At 45.5% G+C, this 15,328-nt stretch overlaps 1 protein-coding gene across 1 annotated transcript; it reads right to left on the bottom strand.

Annotated features, from left to right (window-relative positions):
• Positions 1 to 5,689: 5,689 nt before the first annotated feature.
• On the bottom strand, positions 5,690 to 14,644 carry LOC112305047 (olfactory receptor 10T2-like). The gene is made up of 2 exons (XM_071222313.1): positions 14,568 to 14,644; positions 5,690 to 9,266 (listed from the first exon to the last, which is right to left on the bottom strand). The coding sequence occupies exon 2, from the start codon at positions 9,153 to 9,155 to the stop codon at positions 8,313 to 8,315; it is 843 nt and encodes a 280-aa protein (XP_071078414.1). The 5' UTR covers positions 9,156 to 9,266; positions 14,568 to 14,644; the 3' UTR covers positions 5,690 to 8,312.
• Between the last annotated feature and the right edge of the window lie 684 nt (positions 14,645 to 15,328).

The following is a 15,328-nucleotide window of genomic DNA, read 5'->3' on the forward strand; positions in this document are numbered from 1 at the left end:
GGTGAAAGGTTAAACAAGCCGTGGTCCATCCTCACCATGGAACACTGCTCAGCAATAAAGCGTGTAGGTTCAGAACAAGTCACCACAAGTTGTGTCTCTGTGATAGGAGGGTTGTTCTGAGCTCACAGCAACCAAGACCCTACAGGCTCAAGAGAAATTTCTGCCCCTACTCCCCTTTAACTACCTTAGAAGAATTTGAATTAGAGGCCTTGCCCAAAGGAAGAGGTTATCAGAAATAACCTTTTTTGGCCTATCTATAGGGCAAAGTTCTAATGACTGAACATATGCTCTTACCATCCTGCAGTGACCTTCCTCTCCTCCGAAGCCACAGAATGTTGTAAGTGCCCTAGCGCAGAATGTCACATGTGCCTCATTTGCCCTTTCTGTCTTTGAACCTCTCATGTATGTGGGGTCTCTGACTTTCATGTATGCAGGGTTCCCACAAATATGTATGTAATTAATTTGGTCATTTTCTCTTGCTAATCTGTCTCATGTCTATTTGGTTATTAGACCTGCTGAAAGACCCTTGAGGGTAGAGGAAAGTTTCTTCCCCCCCAACAAAGAACAAACTACTGAAACACACAAGCACTTGGATGAATTGCAAAATAATTACGCTCAGATAACAGATTTGTGCTTGCCAGAGGCAGGAGCTGAGGGGGATGGGGGTGAAGGTGGTCAAAAGGTACAAACTTACAGTTGTAAGATAAATAAATCCTAGGGATGTGATGTACAGTATGGAGACCATAGTTAATAATACTGTTCATATACTGGAAAGTTGCTAAGATCCTACTAAGATGCAGGATCTCTCATCCAAGAGAACTTCTAAGTTACAAAAAACTTTTGTAACTATGGGGGTGATGGATGTTAACTAAACATATTGTGGTGATTATTTTACAATATAAACATTATCAAAATATTATATCATATACCTTAAATTTATACAGTGTGATATGTCGATTATATCTCAATAAAACTAGAGGGGAAATATTCTCTGTCCACAAGCTCAAGAAAAATTATGCTGAATGAAAGGATCCAGTCTCAAAAGGTTACATGCAATATGATTCCATTTACATGACATTCTCCAAGTAACAAAACCACAGTGAGAGAGTATGGATCAGTGGTTGCCAGAAGTATGGGAAATGAATGGATGTGATGACCACCACATCCACAGCCCTTAAAAGAAAGGAGTGTGTGCTCCTTTGAGCCCTATACCCTTTCTGAAGCCTGGGATGTAGATGCAATGGTTGGAGCTAAAAGAGTTACTTTGAACCCAGAGATAGAAGCCATGATTTAACTAAAGCAGAGCCACTTTACCAGCCCTGAACCACCCACCTTTAGACTGTTACGTGAGGAAAACGTAACATCTCTCCAGTTTCAGCTATTGTGTTTCAGGGTCTCTTTGTTATAGCAGCTTATATTGTACAATAACTATATAAAAGTTAATACCAGAAGTTGGTTCTGTGGTAATAAGTGCCAAAAATGGTGTTCTGTGATAATAAAAGCCTAAACAATGAGGCATCAACTTAACAACCAGGTCATGAGGACACGGATACAAGGTGGGAAGCTGGTGGTCTACGTTACGTCACGGCAAACCAGGAGGTAAAACTGCGATTCTTCCACAGCAGGTTAGTGCCTACAGAGTCTGTAGCCCTCTGGCAAGTGGTTGGGAGAAGGCAGGCTATTGACATGTTTGGTACTTTTTAAAAAGATTTTATGTATTTATTTTCAGAGAGAGGGCAAGGGAGGGAGAAAGAAAAGGAGAGAAACATGAATGTGTGAAATAAACATAGATCAGTTGCCTCTCTCACACGTGCCCCAACTGGGGACCTGGCCCACAACCTAGGCATGTGCCCTGACTGCTAATTGAACTAGTGGCCTTTCAGTTCACAGGCCAGTACACAATCCACTGAGCCACACCAGCCAGTACACAATCCACTGAGCCACACCAGCCAGAGTGTGTTTGGTATTTCTTGCCACTGTTGAAATAGAGAGAAAGAAAGGCGTCCTGGGCAAGCAGAGATGGAAGGGACCGTAATCATATTAAGGGAGTCTCTCTCCATGCAGGCTACAATTTACTGAGTAAATTGACTGAGTCTGGTGATTTGGGGCTCACGGGATAGCAGTGATACAAAGGTGGCCCTGAGGAGACGATTATAGCAAGAGATTGTGCCTTCGTCAACAGCCTCAAGAAAACACCAAGGTCCAAGCATAGAGGCCAGGAAATCAATGAGGGCAGCATTTAGGTTTAAGGACTGAGTCAGTTGGATGAACCTTGAAGACATGGTGCTAAGTGAAAGAAGGCGGTCACAAAAGGACAAATACCAAAAGTTTCCACTTGTATGAGGTACTTAATGCATTCAAAATCATAAAGACAGGCAGGCATTATACTGACAGGTGCCAGTGACTGCGGGGAGGGGAGTGGGGAGTTAGGGTTTAATGGGGACAGTTTCAGTCTTACAAGGTACCGGCAGGTAAGTTCTGGAAATAGGTGGTGGTGATGGATGCTCAACCATGTGAATGGATTTTTTTTTAATCGATTTAAAGGAAAGAAACATTGATTTGTTGTTCCACTTATTTATGCATTTGTTGGTTGACTCTTAGTGTGCCCTGACCAGGGATCAAACTCACAACCTTGGCGTATCGGGAAGACGCTCCAACCAACTGAGCTACCCAGCCAGGGCATGTGAATGTATTTAGTGGTACTGAACTATACACTTAAACTAGTTTAAATGGCCAATTCTGAGTAATGCTGCTATGAACACAGGTGCACCACACCTCCTTGAGGCCCTGCTTTCAATTCTTTTGGATGTATACCCACAAGTTGAATTGCTAGATCATATGGTAGTTCTATTTTTTTTATTTTTTGAGGAGCCACCATGCTGTTTTCCACAGCAGCTGCACCATTCTGCATTCCCGCCAGGCGTGCACACGGGTTCCAGTTTCTCCACACCCTCATCAGCACTTGTGATTTTCTGGGGGTTTTCTACTAGCTATCCTGATAGAAGTGACAGCATAACTTTTATTTCATCATTTTTGCCAACAGCCATTCTTTCGTTAATTTTGCAAGTGCTTCCCCCAGGAAAGAGAATGAAAGCCCTATCCCGACACAGACGCACACGTCAAAGTCTGTTTCGGCAAAGAGGGGGAAGGTAGCCCAGGCACACGAGAGGAACACGACAACCCATGTTCCCCAGCATGCTATGCATGTACTATTTCTGACTAATTGGTTTCTAGATCAACTACCCAATTCCCCCAAAATAGAATCAGCAGGGAATGAGCAGAGACGGTTTCAGTGGAGGCCATGGGGACAGAGGACAGTGAGGAGCCTCCCAGAGGACAAAGCTGGATATGGAAAGAAAATGAGCCATCTTTACTCCCTGTAACTTTTTAATCTTGCCCCTCTGTCTTTGGCTTCTGGACAGTAGCAATGGGAGGGGTGGGAAGAAGAACTGTTTCGGCTTGAGGGGTGGGCTTTGGGCTGCAAGTATCAAAAAACCCAAATGCAAGTGGGTTTCAATGATACCCATAAATAAAATGGGCAATTTATTCTTTTACATACCAAGAAATGTCATGGAGGACAGAGTTTTTTCATCTTTTCTGCTTTGCTATTCTTGGATGTTGTATCACAAGATAGCTGCAGAAGCTCCAGATATCACCTTCTCACTCAGACTCAGATAGAGGCAAGAAAAGAAAATGTTGCCCTAGCTGGGGTGGCTCAATGGATTGGGTACCAGCCTGTGAACCAAAGGATCACCAGTTCGATTCCCAGTCGGGGCACATGCCTGGGTTGTGGGCCAGGTCCCCTGTGGGGGGTGCATGAGAGGCATCCACACACTGGTGTTTTTCTCCCTCTCTCCCTCCCTTCTTCTCTCTTGAAAATAAATGAATAAAATCTTTTTTAAAAAAACATATATATATATATATAAAACATATATATAAGTAAAACATATACACACACACACACACACACACACATATAGAAAATATCTCTTCTCACAGCTTTTTTAATGCAAGGAAACTACAGAATCCCCCTTTGCTAATTTTGCTCCCACTCATAGTGGGCAGAACTGAGTCATGTGCCCTTTATTATCACTCTCTAGCAAGAGAATGGAGCGATTATGATTGGCTTATAATAATCAAAATTCTCATCTCTGAAGCCAGCAAAAGCCCAACTCCCAAGATTTCCCGGAGACCTAATCTAAAACAGGGTTCTGTTACCAAGAAGTAAAATGGATGCTGAGTGAGTCAGCCTGCATGGTACGCTCTTCCTCGAGTTCACACTGGGGAGAAGAAAAGAAGGCCCTCGATGTGGCTCCTCCCCTGTACACACATCCCTTGTTAGTTATCTGTTAGTTAACTATTAGTTACGTACCGCTGCATAAGAGATTACCTCACACTAGTGACTTAAAAGCACGCGTGTTTATTACCTCAAACTTTCTGTATGGTAGGAATCTGAACACAGCGTAGCTGGGACCTCTGCTTCACACTGTCTTATTTTGCCCAGGGCTGAGGTCTTATCTGAAGGCCCGAATGGGGAAAGTTCTTTTCCTAATTCTCTTCTTTGGTTTTAGGCTGGAGTCAGTTCCTCAAGAGCTGCTGGACCAAGAGCCTCAGTTCCTCGCCGTTGGCCGGAGGCTACACTAACACAGCACCTGCTCTGTCAAAGCCAGCAAGGGGGAGAGATGCTAGCAAGACGGAAGTGAGAGGCCTTGTGACTTGATCATGAAAGTAACATCCCCTCAATATTTTCGTATTTTGTTGGTTAGAAACAAGTTACTCAAAGGGAGGGAAGTACATGAGGTCATGGGCACCAAGAGGTAGGATCCCTAGAGACCATCTTAAAGACCCTCTTCTCCCTCTGCCCCCTCTTTTAGATTTCAGGGTGCCAGTGCCTGATCACTTGTTTCCCCAGCATCCACCTCCACCCTTTCTTCTCTCCTCCTGGTACAGAAAGGCTTTCTCTCCCCATCCCTCCCTGAAGGAGGCGTCACTCTCTTTTGTTCACTGGACAATAGCAGAATAATTCCCTATTTAATGGGGAAAAGGAGAGGATTTCAACAAGCATATCTGTTTAGGATTTTCAAACTTTTATCCCTTTGAGAGTCATATCATCATATACATGCTGAGCTATGCCAAATGAGTGGTAGAATTAGAAAGCAAAGAAGTGAGGAGAAGCATCTCCAAGGCAAAGCACAGGGGTCCACATGAGAAGGCAGAGCTGCCACAGAGGGTGGCTAGGTTTCCCCAACATGATCAGAGGTGGGTAGAAAGGGAGAGTTGCTCTCTGATTTTTCCCTCCCTCCTTTTTAAGAGATTCCACTTGTAAGGTTTTCAACCAGGATCTAACAGGAAATGAGTGACCCACTCCTGATGGAAAATACATGGACAGATTCTTTTTTTTTTCTCCAATTTTTATTGTTATTCAATTACAGTTGTATGCCTTTTCTCCCCTCCCCCCACCCCAGCTGAACCCACCTCCCTCCCCCACCCCCACCATCCCCCCTGATTTTGTCCATGTGTCCTTCATAATAGTTCCTGCAATTCCCTCTTCCCACTGTCCCCACCCCACTCTCCCCTGGCCACTGCTAGACTGTTCCCAACCTCAATGTCTCTGGTTGTATTTTGTTTGCTTTTTTCTTTTGTTGATTATGTTCCAGTTAAAGGTGAGATCATATGGTATTTGTCCCTCACCGCCTGGCTTATTTCACTTAGCATAATGCTCTCCAGTTTCATCACATGGACAGATTCTTAAAGGGGCTGTTCATAAAGGTGAGAGCAGAGAGAGGGGCTGGTGAAGCAGCCGGAGCTAGCAAAACTTGAGAGCTATTAACACCGACATGCCTGAAGGTGCACAGGACAGCTACCAGAGAAAGTGGCTGTGTGGAAGGAACTGTGGTCTCTGCTTAAGAGAGCAGCCACTCATGGCAACCAGGTAGACAGCTAGCTGGGAGGGTAAGATCCTGACCTTTTCTCGTCCTGTCCTCCGCCTCCTGCCTGTGCCTACCATTGGCCAAACCCAACCGAAAGCCAGAGGGCAGAGAACTGTCAGTGTGGTCCATACAGTTGGCCTCCTGAGACATGGAGCAGAGTGGAGAAGGGTGGACATGTCGGGACAAGAGGAAGGTGCAGCATGTTAAGCACAGACCATAGTTTCCTGCAAAATGTGGCAGAAGACCTACCAGCAGTGTTTAGCTTGATTTTTTTTTCTAGTCGCTTGAGGTATAAAGGTATATTCTTGATTTGGGATCTTTCTTCTTTTTTAATGTAAGGATTTACAGTTATGAATTTCTGTCTGAGCACTGTTTTTGCTATATCCTATAAGTTTTGGTATGTTGTGTTTTCATTTGCATTCATCTCAAAGTATTTTCCAGTCCAACTTGTAATTTCTCATCTGACTCATTGGTTAAGAATGTGTTGTTGCCCTTGCTGGTGTGGCTCAGTTGGTTAAAGCATTGTCCAGTACACCAAAAGGTGGGAGGTTCGATCCCCAGTTAGGGCACATGTCTGGGTTGCATGTTCAGTCCCCTGTCAGGGCGTGTATGGGAAGCCACCAAGCAATGTTTCTGTCTTGCACAGATATCTCTCTCTCTGTTTCTCTTTTTCTCCCCTCCCCATTCCTCTCTCTCTAGAATGAATAAACATATACATTTAAAAAAAAAAATTTTTTTGTTGTTTACTTCTGGTTGATGTGATTCAGTGGATTGAGCACCAGCCAGCAAACCGAAGGGTCAACGGTTCAATTCCCAGTCGGGGCACATGCCTAGGTTGCAGGCCAGGTCCCCAATTGGGGGCAGGCAAGATGCAATCAATGTGTCTTTCTCACATTGATGTTTCTTCCCCTCTCTGTCTCTCTCCCTTCTCCTCTCTCTAAAAAAAGTAAATAAATAAAATCTTTTATTTATTTTTAAAGAATATGTTGCCATATATTTGTGAAGTATCCAATTTCCCTTCTGTGACTGATTTCTCACGTCATTTCATTGGAGCCAGAGAAGACAGTTTGGCTGATTTCAATCCATTACCAGGGTTACACAAAAGTGAACCACGAAACCACAGTGAGATACCATTTGGCATCTAGTAGGATAGCAATAATTTTTTTAACGGAATATAACAAGAGTTGGCAACCAAGTGAAAAATTGCAACCCTCATACACTGCTGATAGGAACATACAGTGCTATGAAAAACAGTTTGGTGAATCCTCATAAAGTTAAACAAATAATTACCTTATGATCCACAATTCCACCCCTAGGTACATACCCAAACAGCTGAAAACAGGGACTCACACAGACACTTACACACGAACATTCACAGCAGCACTATTCATAGTAGCCAACAGGTGGAAACAACCAAGTTTCCTAACAGATAAGTGAATAAACAAAATGTATGTCCTTGCAATGGCAAACTCCGCCATCAAAAAGAATGAGGTTCTGATACATGTTACAACTTGGATGAATCTTCAAAACATAATGCTAAGTGAAGTAAGCCAGACACAAAAGGACATATGTTAAATTATTTCACTTATATGAAATATCTAGAATGGCAAATTCATGGTAACGGAAAGTAGACTAGCGGTTACCAGACTGGGAGGAGAGGAGATGGGAGTCATTGCCGAGTGGATACAGAGTTTCAGTTTGGGATGGAAAAGGTTGGGGAACAGACCATAGTGACGGTTGCACAAGATTGTGAATGTAATTAATGTCGCTGAATGGTACACTAAACAAATTTTGTTTTACATGTATATATTTTATCACGATAAAAAATTTGTAATTCCCCCTTCCTTCTTTTTTTCCCATCATGCAACAAAGAAATAAAGGGTCCAAAGGGAAGAGAGGCAGAGGGCAATCATGAGAACAACAGTCAAGTATGCAATCCCGCAGGAAAAAGTAAGGGCAGCCTGGGGTTGGTGGCAAACAGCGCCCCTCCAAAAAAAAGTGGCAGAAGTTCCGAATGAGACAAAATAAAGCGATGCTGTCCCTGTATCAGTCCCTGCTCACTGCTGCCTAAATCACGATCTTCCGCCGCCTGTCAAGGTTGGGCAGGGTCATTGGCGCCCTCCTCTGGCAACTATCCCGCACTGCGGACCGTGTCGCATCCCACCCGCCACCCCCACAGAGCCAAGGTAATCAGGACGAAAGGAAAAGGAAGCCTTTACACAGTGCATGCTAGGTCTCAGGAACTGTCTGTTCATTGCCTCATGAAATGGGGCATTTCGTTTAAGGTTCTGGGAGTGGCCCCTGTTTTCCAGGTGAGGAACTGAATGTGGGGCCGGGGCAGACGGTCATGGGAAAGACAGAGCAGGACGGCAGAGCGAGCGTTCACTTAGAAACCCCACAGCTTCGTGCCAGCGTCCTCCTCAGAGCCACCCTCACCTCCTTGTTGCGCAGAGTGTACACCACAGGGTTCAGCAGCGGCGTCACCACCGTGTAGAAGACAGCCACCAGGCGGTCGTGCTCAGGGTTTCCTCCAGACTCCGGCCGCAGGTAGATGATGGAGGCGCAGCCAAAGTGCACAATGACCACGGTGAGGTGGGCCGCGCAGGTGGAGAAGGCCCTGCGGCGGCCGGCGGCTGAGCCGATCCTCAGGATAGCAGCCCCGATGAGGGCGTAGGAGAGGAGGATGAGGAGGAAGGAGACCAGCACCACGAGGACGCTGAGGAAGAAGATGGCCAGAGCTTTGCCTGCACTCTCCCCGCAGCTAAGCTTCAGCACTGGGGCAATGTCGCAGAAGAAGTGCTCCACACGGCCGCTGCTGCAGAAGGGCGAGGAGAAGATCATGCTGGTCTCGATCAAGGCCACTGAGAGCCCCCCACAGAAAACCAGGGCTCCCAGGCAGAGACAGACTGTAGGTCTCATGATCACGGAGTAACGCAGAGGGTGGCAGATGGCTACGTAGCGGTCGTAACCCATCAGGGTCAGGAGGAAGCAGTGGCTGCAGCCCAGGCCCAGGAAGAAGAACATCTGCGCCCGACAACCAGCGATGGAGATGGCCTGGCTCTCCATGAGCAGGTGCGCCAGCATGTTAGGGATGGTGACCAGCGTGTAGCAGGTCTCAGAGAGGGACAGCACGGCCAGGAAGCGGTACATGGGCGTGTGGAGGGTCCGGTCCACATGGATAATGGTGATGATGGTGACATTGCCGCTGAGGGTGACCAGGTACATGAGGAAGAACACAGTGAAGAGGGTGGTCCTCAGGCCTGGGAGGTTGGAGAAACCCACCAGCACAAACTCCGTCACCAGCCATGTGGCATTTTCCCACTGCTTTTTAGGAATCTGAGAAGAAAAGATAGGGTGAATGCAATAGAGCAAATGACTAAGGGTCTCCCACGCAGCTGGGTCTGGCAGGGTGAGAGAATCATCCTTGCTTTACAAAGAAGAAAAGAGAGACTCAGAAATGATGTCACTTGTTTTCCTAATATCACCCAGCTAGCAAGTGTCTCTTCAATAACAAGAAATCATAGATATGGAGACAACCTGAGTGCCTATCAACAGCTGAGTGGGTGATGGGGACATGGTGATATATACAGGGGAATATTTATTCAGTCCTGAGAAAGACTGAAATCCCGCCACGGGCATGGATGGACCTTAAGGGTGTTACTCTAACTCACAGGTTGCAAACACAAGGCCCGAGGGCTGAATCTGGACTTCCACCTTGTTTTGTCCGGCCCAGCAGTGCTGAGCTCTCGCTTACCTGTTAAGGAGTAGTTACATTTATACAGTCTTAAATCACATTCAGCCCTTTGAAGGCAACCATGAGGCTGATGTGGCCCCCCATAAAAATGAGTTTGACACCCCTGTTCTAAGTGAAAAACAAGTCAGACAGAAAAAGACAAATACCTTATGATCTCACTCATATGTGGAATCTGAAAGAGTTAAACTCATAAAAAACAGTCAGGAAGAGGAGAGATGTTTACGGGTACAAACTTGCAACCAGTAGATAAATACGTCCTAGAAATCTAATGCACAGTGGAGTGAATACAGACAAGAACACTGTGTTCTAATTATCAAACTTACTGAGAGACTAGATCTTAATTATTCCCACCACACACATGAAGAGATAACTCTGTGACAGGACAAAGGTGCTAGTGATTGCTACAGCGGCAACAAATGACAACATGTAAATATATCAAATTAACATGTTGTACGCCTTAAACTTAAACAATGTTATATGTCAAATACGTTTCAATTTTTAAAAAAGAAAAGAAAATTACAGGAACCTATCAGGAATAGATATTTGGAGTAGGGAGAGACGGTGAGCATATTATTGCTTTAATATGAGTCCCCCAGAACCATATCCTGAGGAAAGGATTCAAGAGCAAATAGTTTATCTGGGACTCACCCCCCAAAATGCAGGTAGGGGAGTGCAGAAAGGAGACAGACAATAGAAGAAAATTACCACTGTGGGCAACTAGAATTTAACCCTGAGGTGTTTTTCTGTGAACCCCGCATTCGTCATTGCTTGAGAGTTTCTACCAGGAGACGTTAATCTCCCAGCACTTCCAGCCTGCCGCATGTACAGGGAATTCAAGGAAATAATAAAAGCCAAGGGGATGTGGGCCAAGAATGTACAGTGTCTGCTACAGTCCAAGGACCCGAGAGAGGCAAAACCTCTCACATTGTCATTTTTGAAATTTACTTAAGTTTTTATCAAAACTTAATTTTTTTAATACTTTAGGGCTGCAGTGGTGTAAAGATGAAGACAATCTTCAACCCTACAACTTTATTTATTTCTTCTGATCTCAAAAAGAAATTTCAACGACTTCATGGGCCCCCTTAATAGTATTGGGGGCCCTAGGCTCTGGGCCTAATGGACTCATCTCTATTCATTAAGTGGAAAGTAACTCTGAAATGGCTAACCATTTTAATTCAAATGATGAGACTTCAGTAGAAATCCTGAATTGTTATCATCGATTCCTCTATCTCAGGGGAAAAAATCTATCTCGGAATGCTTTTGAGAGTATTTGTACTTATTTGGAGCATGGGACGCTGCTTGAGGGGAGACGGTCCTGGTGCGATCTTTCCCTGCTTATCAAGAGTTCATTGGTTTAGAGGTAAACACAGCTCAGCCTGGAGATCCTCAAACACACAAACCAGGAAGAGTCTCGATTTATCCTCCATCTAGTGGCATTTGGGGTATTCTGCAAGTCAGTGATTCTTTTAGGAAGAGAAAAAAATAATGAATAAATGGCTCTACCCCTAAAAATACTCATCCACAGCAAGGGAGAAGGAGAAATTGACAATGATCATTTACATGTTTTGGAAGTTTCCTGCAAGTTCAATTCTGGAAAAGCAAATTTTAGATTTTAGCTCTAAAGATATAGGAGAAAAATAACCAAAATGTGGTTGGTCAACACCCTGGCGGGCATGGCTCCGTTGGGCATTATCCTGTAAACTGAAAGGTTGCCAGTTCAATTCCCAGTCGGGGCACAAGCCTGGATTGAGGGCTCAATCCCCACTTAGGCCATGTGTAAGAGGAAACTGATTGATATTTCTCACATCGTTGTTTCTCTCCGTCTTTCTCCATCCCTTCCTCTCTCTCTCTCTAGAATCAATAAAAGATTTTTTAAAAAGTGCTTGTGAGAGCAGAAAGTCAGCATTTGTGCTGCCTGTCACCACCAGAACCAATAAGTAGGGACAGGGACTGAGTCTTTATAGGCGCTTTATTCAGATGCCAGCAAAGACGGCAGGTATGTACCCTAAAAACCATCTCAACATCTCATCTCAAGCTGACCTTTCTCTACGGAAAAGAAAAGGGTAGGTAAGGGGTCTGGAGAAAAGGTTAACTGGATAAGAGTTGCAGTCCAGCTGCGATTTTCCTAGTACGTCTGTATCTGCTGAGCAACAGTTCTTTATCTGCCTCACGGAAGACATTCCCTCCCTGGAACCCAGTGGCTCGGGGCAGCTAGCAGACGCCCTGGAGCACAAAGGTCGAATTGCTTGTCAGCCTCCTGGAGTCACGCAGGCCAGGTAGGCCAGGTCCTCCAGTTCCAGGAACAGCAGCTTTCCACAGGCATTAACCACCTAAGCCGCTCAACTGTAACCACAGCTAAAATCTTTAACTCTTTTATTTGTATTTTTATTTATTTCATTTTTATAGAGAGGGAGGGACAGAGAAAGGGAGGGAGAGAAAGATTGAATGGTTGCCTCCTGCATGCTCCCAACTAGGGACCCGGCCTGCAAACCAGGCACGTGGCCTGGAGTTTGCAGGCCTACACTTAACCCACAGAGCACACCAGTCAGAGCTAAAATCTTTAACTCTTGAGTTCCCCTATCACTCACTCCAGAGACATTCTGGTTATAAAGATAAGACCTGGCCAGGTGGCTCCGTTGATCGTACATCAACAATTTGGGGGGTTGGCTTCCCTGTCAGAGCACATACCCAGGCTGCTGGTTCGATCCTGTGGGGGCGCGTGTGGGAGGCAGCCAGTGTCTCTCTCTCTCTCCCTCCCTTCCTCTCTCCAAAAAAATCAATAAACATATCCTCAGGTGAGAGTTTTAAAAAAAACCTGAATGTGAAAAAAAAGAAAAGATAAGACAAGTCAGGACCGTCAAAGAACTTAACAGAAGTGAACAGGCAATGAGGAGGGATGCCTGTTTTTTTCAGGGAGAAAGGAAAACAGCAGGAAGCAGGCAGCCGTGTTGATCAAGCATAGGGGTGCATTTCGTTTCTGTACAAGCTCTGTCTTCACTGCTCGATTCTGCCATCTCGGTGTAAAAGCGGCCGCAGACACATATGAACGAGTGTCGTGGCTGTGCTTCAATAAAGCTGTATTTACAAGAACAGGCAGTGGGGCGGATTTGGCCCTCAGAGCGCAGTGTGCCGACCCCTGATCCAGCACACATAAACCTGATGGGACAGGCAGTGTAGCAAAACTCCAATGAGACCATCTGAAGGATTCGTGCTATAAAAAAACGAGGGAAGCCTGACTTGAAAGCTTCAGAAACTAAAGCAAAATGAGAGTCCAGAAACACGAATCTCAGCCTCCACTTAGGAAATCCAGATCTGAGAAACAGCATTCTGGGCAAATATGCCCAGAGTGTGCATCTGAAAGGGACCCTTTTACTGTAACTTAATATCAGAGAGAACTTCAGAGCCCTTATGCAAAGAGAATGATAGGAACTCAATTACGCAGAAGACTTCACAGAGAAACAAGCATTCAAGCATGACTATCAAAAAAATAGTTTCTGAATATCATGAAACATTGTTAATGCACGACTAGGTAAAACAAAAATCGATGTTTTTTTCTCCCTCTCTCTCTCTTCCCCTCTTCCTCTCTCTAAAAATTAATCAATAAAAATACATTTTATATATATATATAATTTCTGAATATCATGAAACATGGTTAAATTGAAACAAACTTACAGGCAAACTGCAAACTAGAAAAGGCTGTGACCCTAAAACACGTTTAGTAGCTCTTACAAGTCATGAAGAAGCAAACGAAAGCTTCCAGTTCTAAATAAGTCCTGGGGGCGCAATGCACGGCATGGCGGCCGTAGTGCACAATACTGCACTGTATATCTTAAAGTTGCTAAGAGAGTAAGTCTTAAAAGTCCTCATCACAAGAAAAAAAACTGTAACTGTGTGTGGTGATGGATGTTTACTGCACTTGTTGGGGTGATCATTCTCAAATGTGTACACATATCAGATCTTACATCTGAAATTAATAAGTTACATGTCAATTATACTTTAATTTAAAAACAATAGAAGAAGAAAATGAACATCGAGGCCCCCTCCCAAAATCTGTGAAATTCAAATGAAGGCTCATATACCATACGACTAAGTATTTAAAGTTAACAAACAGTTAACTGAAATATGTCCTAACTCCTCGCACTGAGAAACACACCTTCCTAGCGACCTGGAAATGCCTTACAGGAGCAAGTCAGACCTTCTTGGGTGTCTTAAAGACGCCCTCAGTGCTGGAGGCTGTTCTGGCGCAGTTACCCAGCCTCTACCCACAGGCCTCCAGGGACTGCCTGACAAAAATTCCATGACAAAGAGCAGAAATTCTCAGCTCAAAATAGCTCTTCTGTGACCTGAGCTCTGGAATCAGACAGGCCTACATTTGAGTGTTGGTGCCTTCACTTACTGGGGGTAGTATGACCCTGGGCAGCTGGTTTTGCTGCCCTGTGAGCCTGATCTGTGAAAGTAGAGATGGGCCTGGCCAGGTGGCTCAGTTGGTTAGAGCATGGGCTATGTGCACCAAAAGGTTGCAGGTTCAATCCCCTGTCGGGGCACATGCAGCTGATCTCTCTTTCTCTCTCTCTCTCTCTCCCCACCCTCCCTCCTCCCTTCCTCTCTCTCCAAAATCAAAAAACATCCTTGCGTGTGGAGACTGATCCCGTGAGCTCACAAATAACAGTTCATAAGATTCCCTGAACAGTGCTGCAAACCCTTGGGTCTCAGACTCCTCGCAAGGAGAAACAGGATTGTTCTTTTCGGCTTCGCACAGCTGGGGAAGCGGAGCACGGACCGGATGATCTGCTCGCGTTCTCGCCGTCTCGGTTCCAAGATACAGAGCCAGCAGTCTGCCTCTGGAAGCAGTGCGTTAAGGGGCTGCGGGTTTTCGGGCTCACCTTTCATTACACACGCATTGAGCATCTGTTCTGTGCTGGGTGTTGCTCTGGGCACTGAGGGCGCAGCAAGGAACTAAACAGGAGGAGATCCCAGCCTTGGGGGAGCAGCACGTTCTAGAGAGCGTAAGCAACGAACAAGACAAAAGGAAACTATACGCTGGAAAATAAGTGCTACAGAGAAAGACAAGCAGAGCCCTTAACTGAGGGGCCTGATGAGGGCTGCAGTTTTACACAGGACGGTCAGGAAAGGGCCTGGTGGAGTTCGATGGTCAGTCACCCTGGAATTTCTTGTTTCCCCTCCCTCATTTGCAGATCTCACAGATAGGGCTGGGGACGGGCCCAGGTGGCTTCTCCAGACAGGCAGAGGCCCTGAATTCACACTTGAAAGAAATGAGCAAATTAGTCCAGAGAATATTAAGGGGAGAGTGTCCTAGGTAGAAGCAACAGCTGGCGCAAAGACCCTGAGACTGAACTGTGCTGGGAACAGGAACAGCAAGGAGAAAGAGAGGGATAGAAAGAGTAAGTGCGAGGCAGAAAGGCAAGGGTGGAAAGTGACGGGAGCTTGTTTCATAGGGCCTTCTGGGTCACAGTGAGGACTTCAGCTTCTACACAGAGTGAAGTGGGAGCCACGGAGGACTCTGAGCAGAGGAGGGCGTGACCTAACTCAGGTGTGCCCAGGTGCCCTCTAGCCGCTGGGAGAGAGCAGAGTTCAGGGAACATGGGTGGGAGGATGGGAGCTGGAGCAGGGTGGGGACCATGGA

The sequence above is a fragment of the Desmodus rotundus genome, chromosome 9 (genome assembly GCF_022682495.2).
Source record: "Desmodus rotundus isolate HL8 chromosome 9, HLdesRot8A.1, whole genome shotgun sequence".
NCBI lineage: Eukaryota > Metazoa > Chordata > Mammalia > Chiroptera > Phyllostomidae > Desmodus > Desmodus rotundus.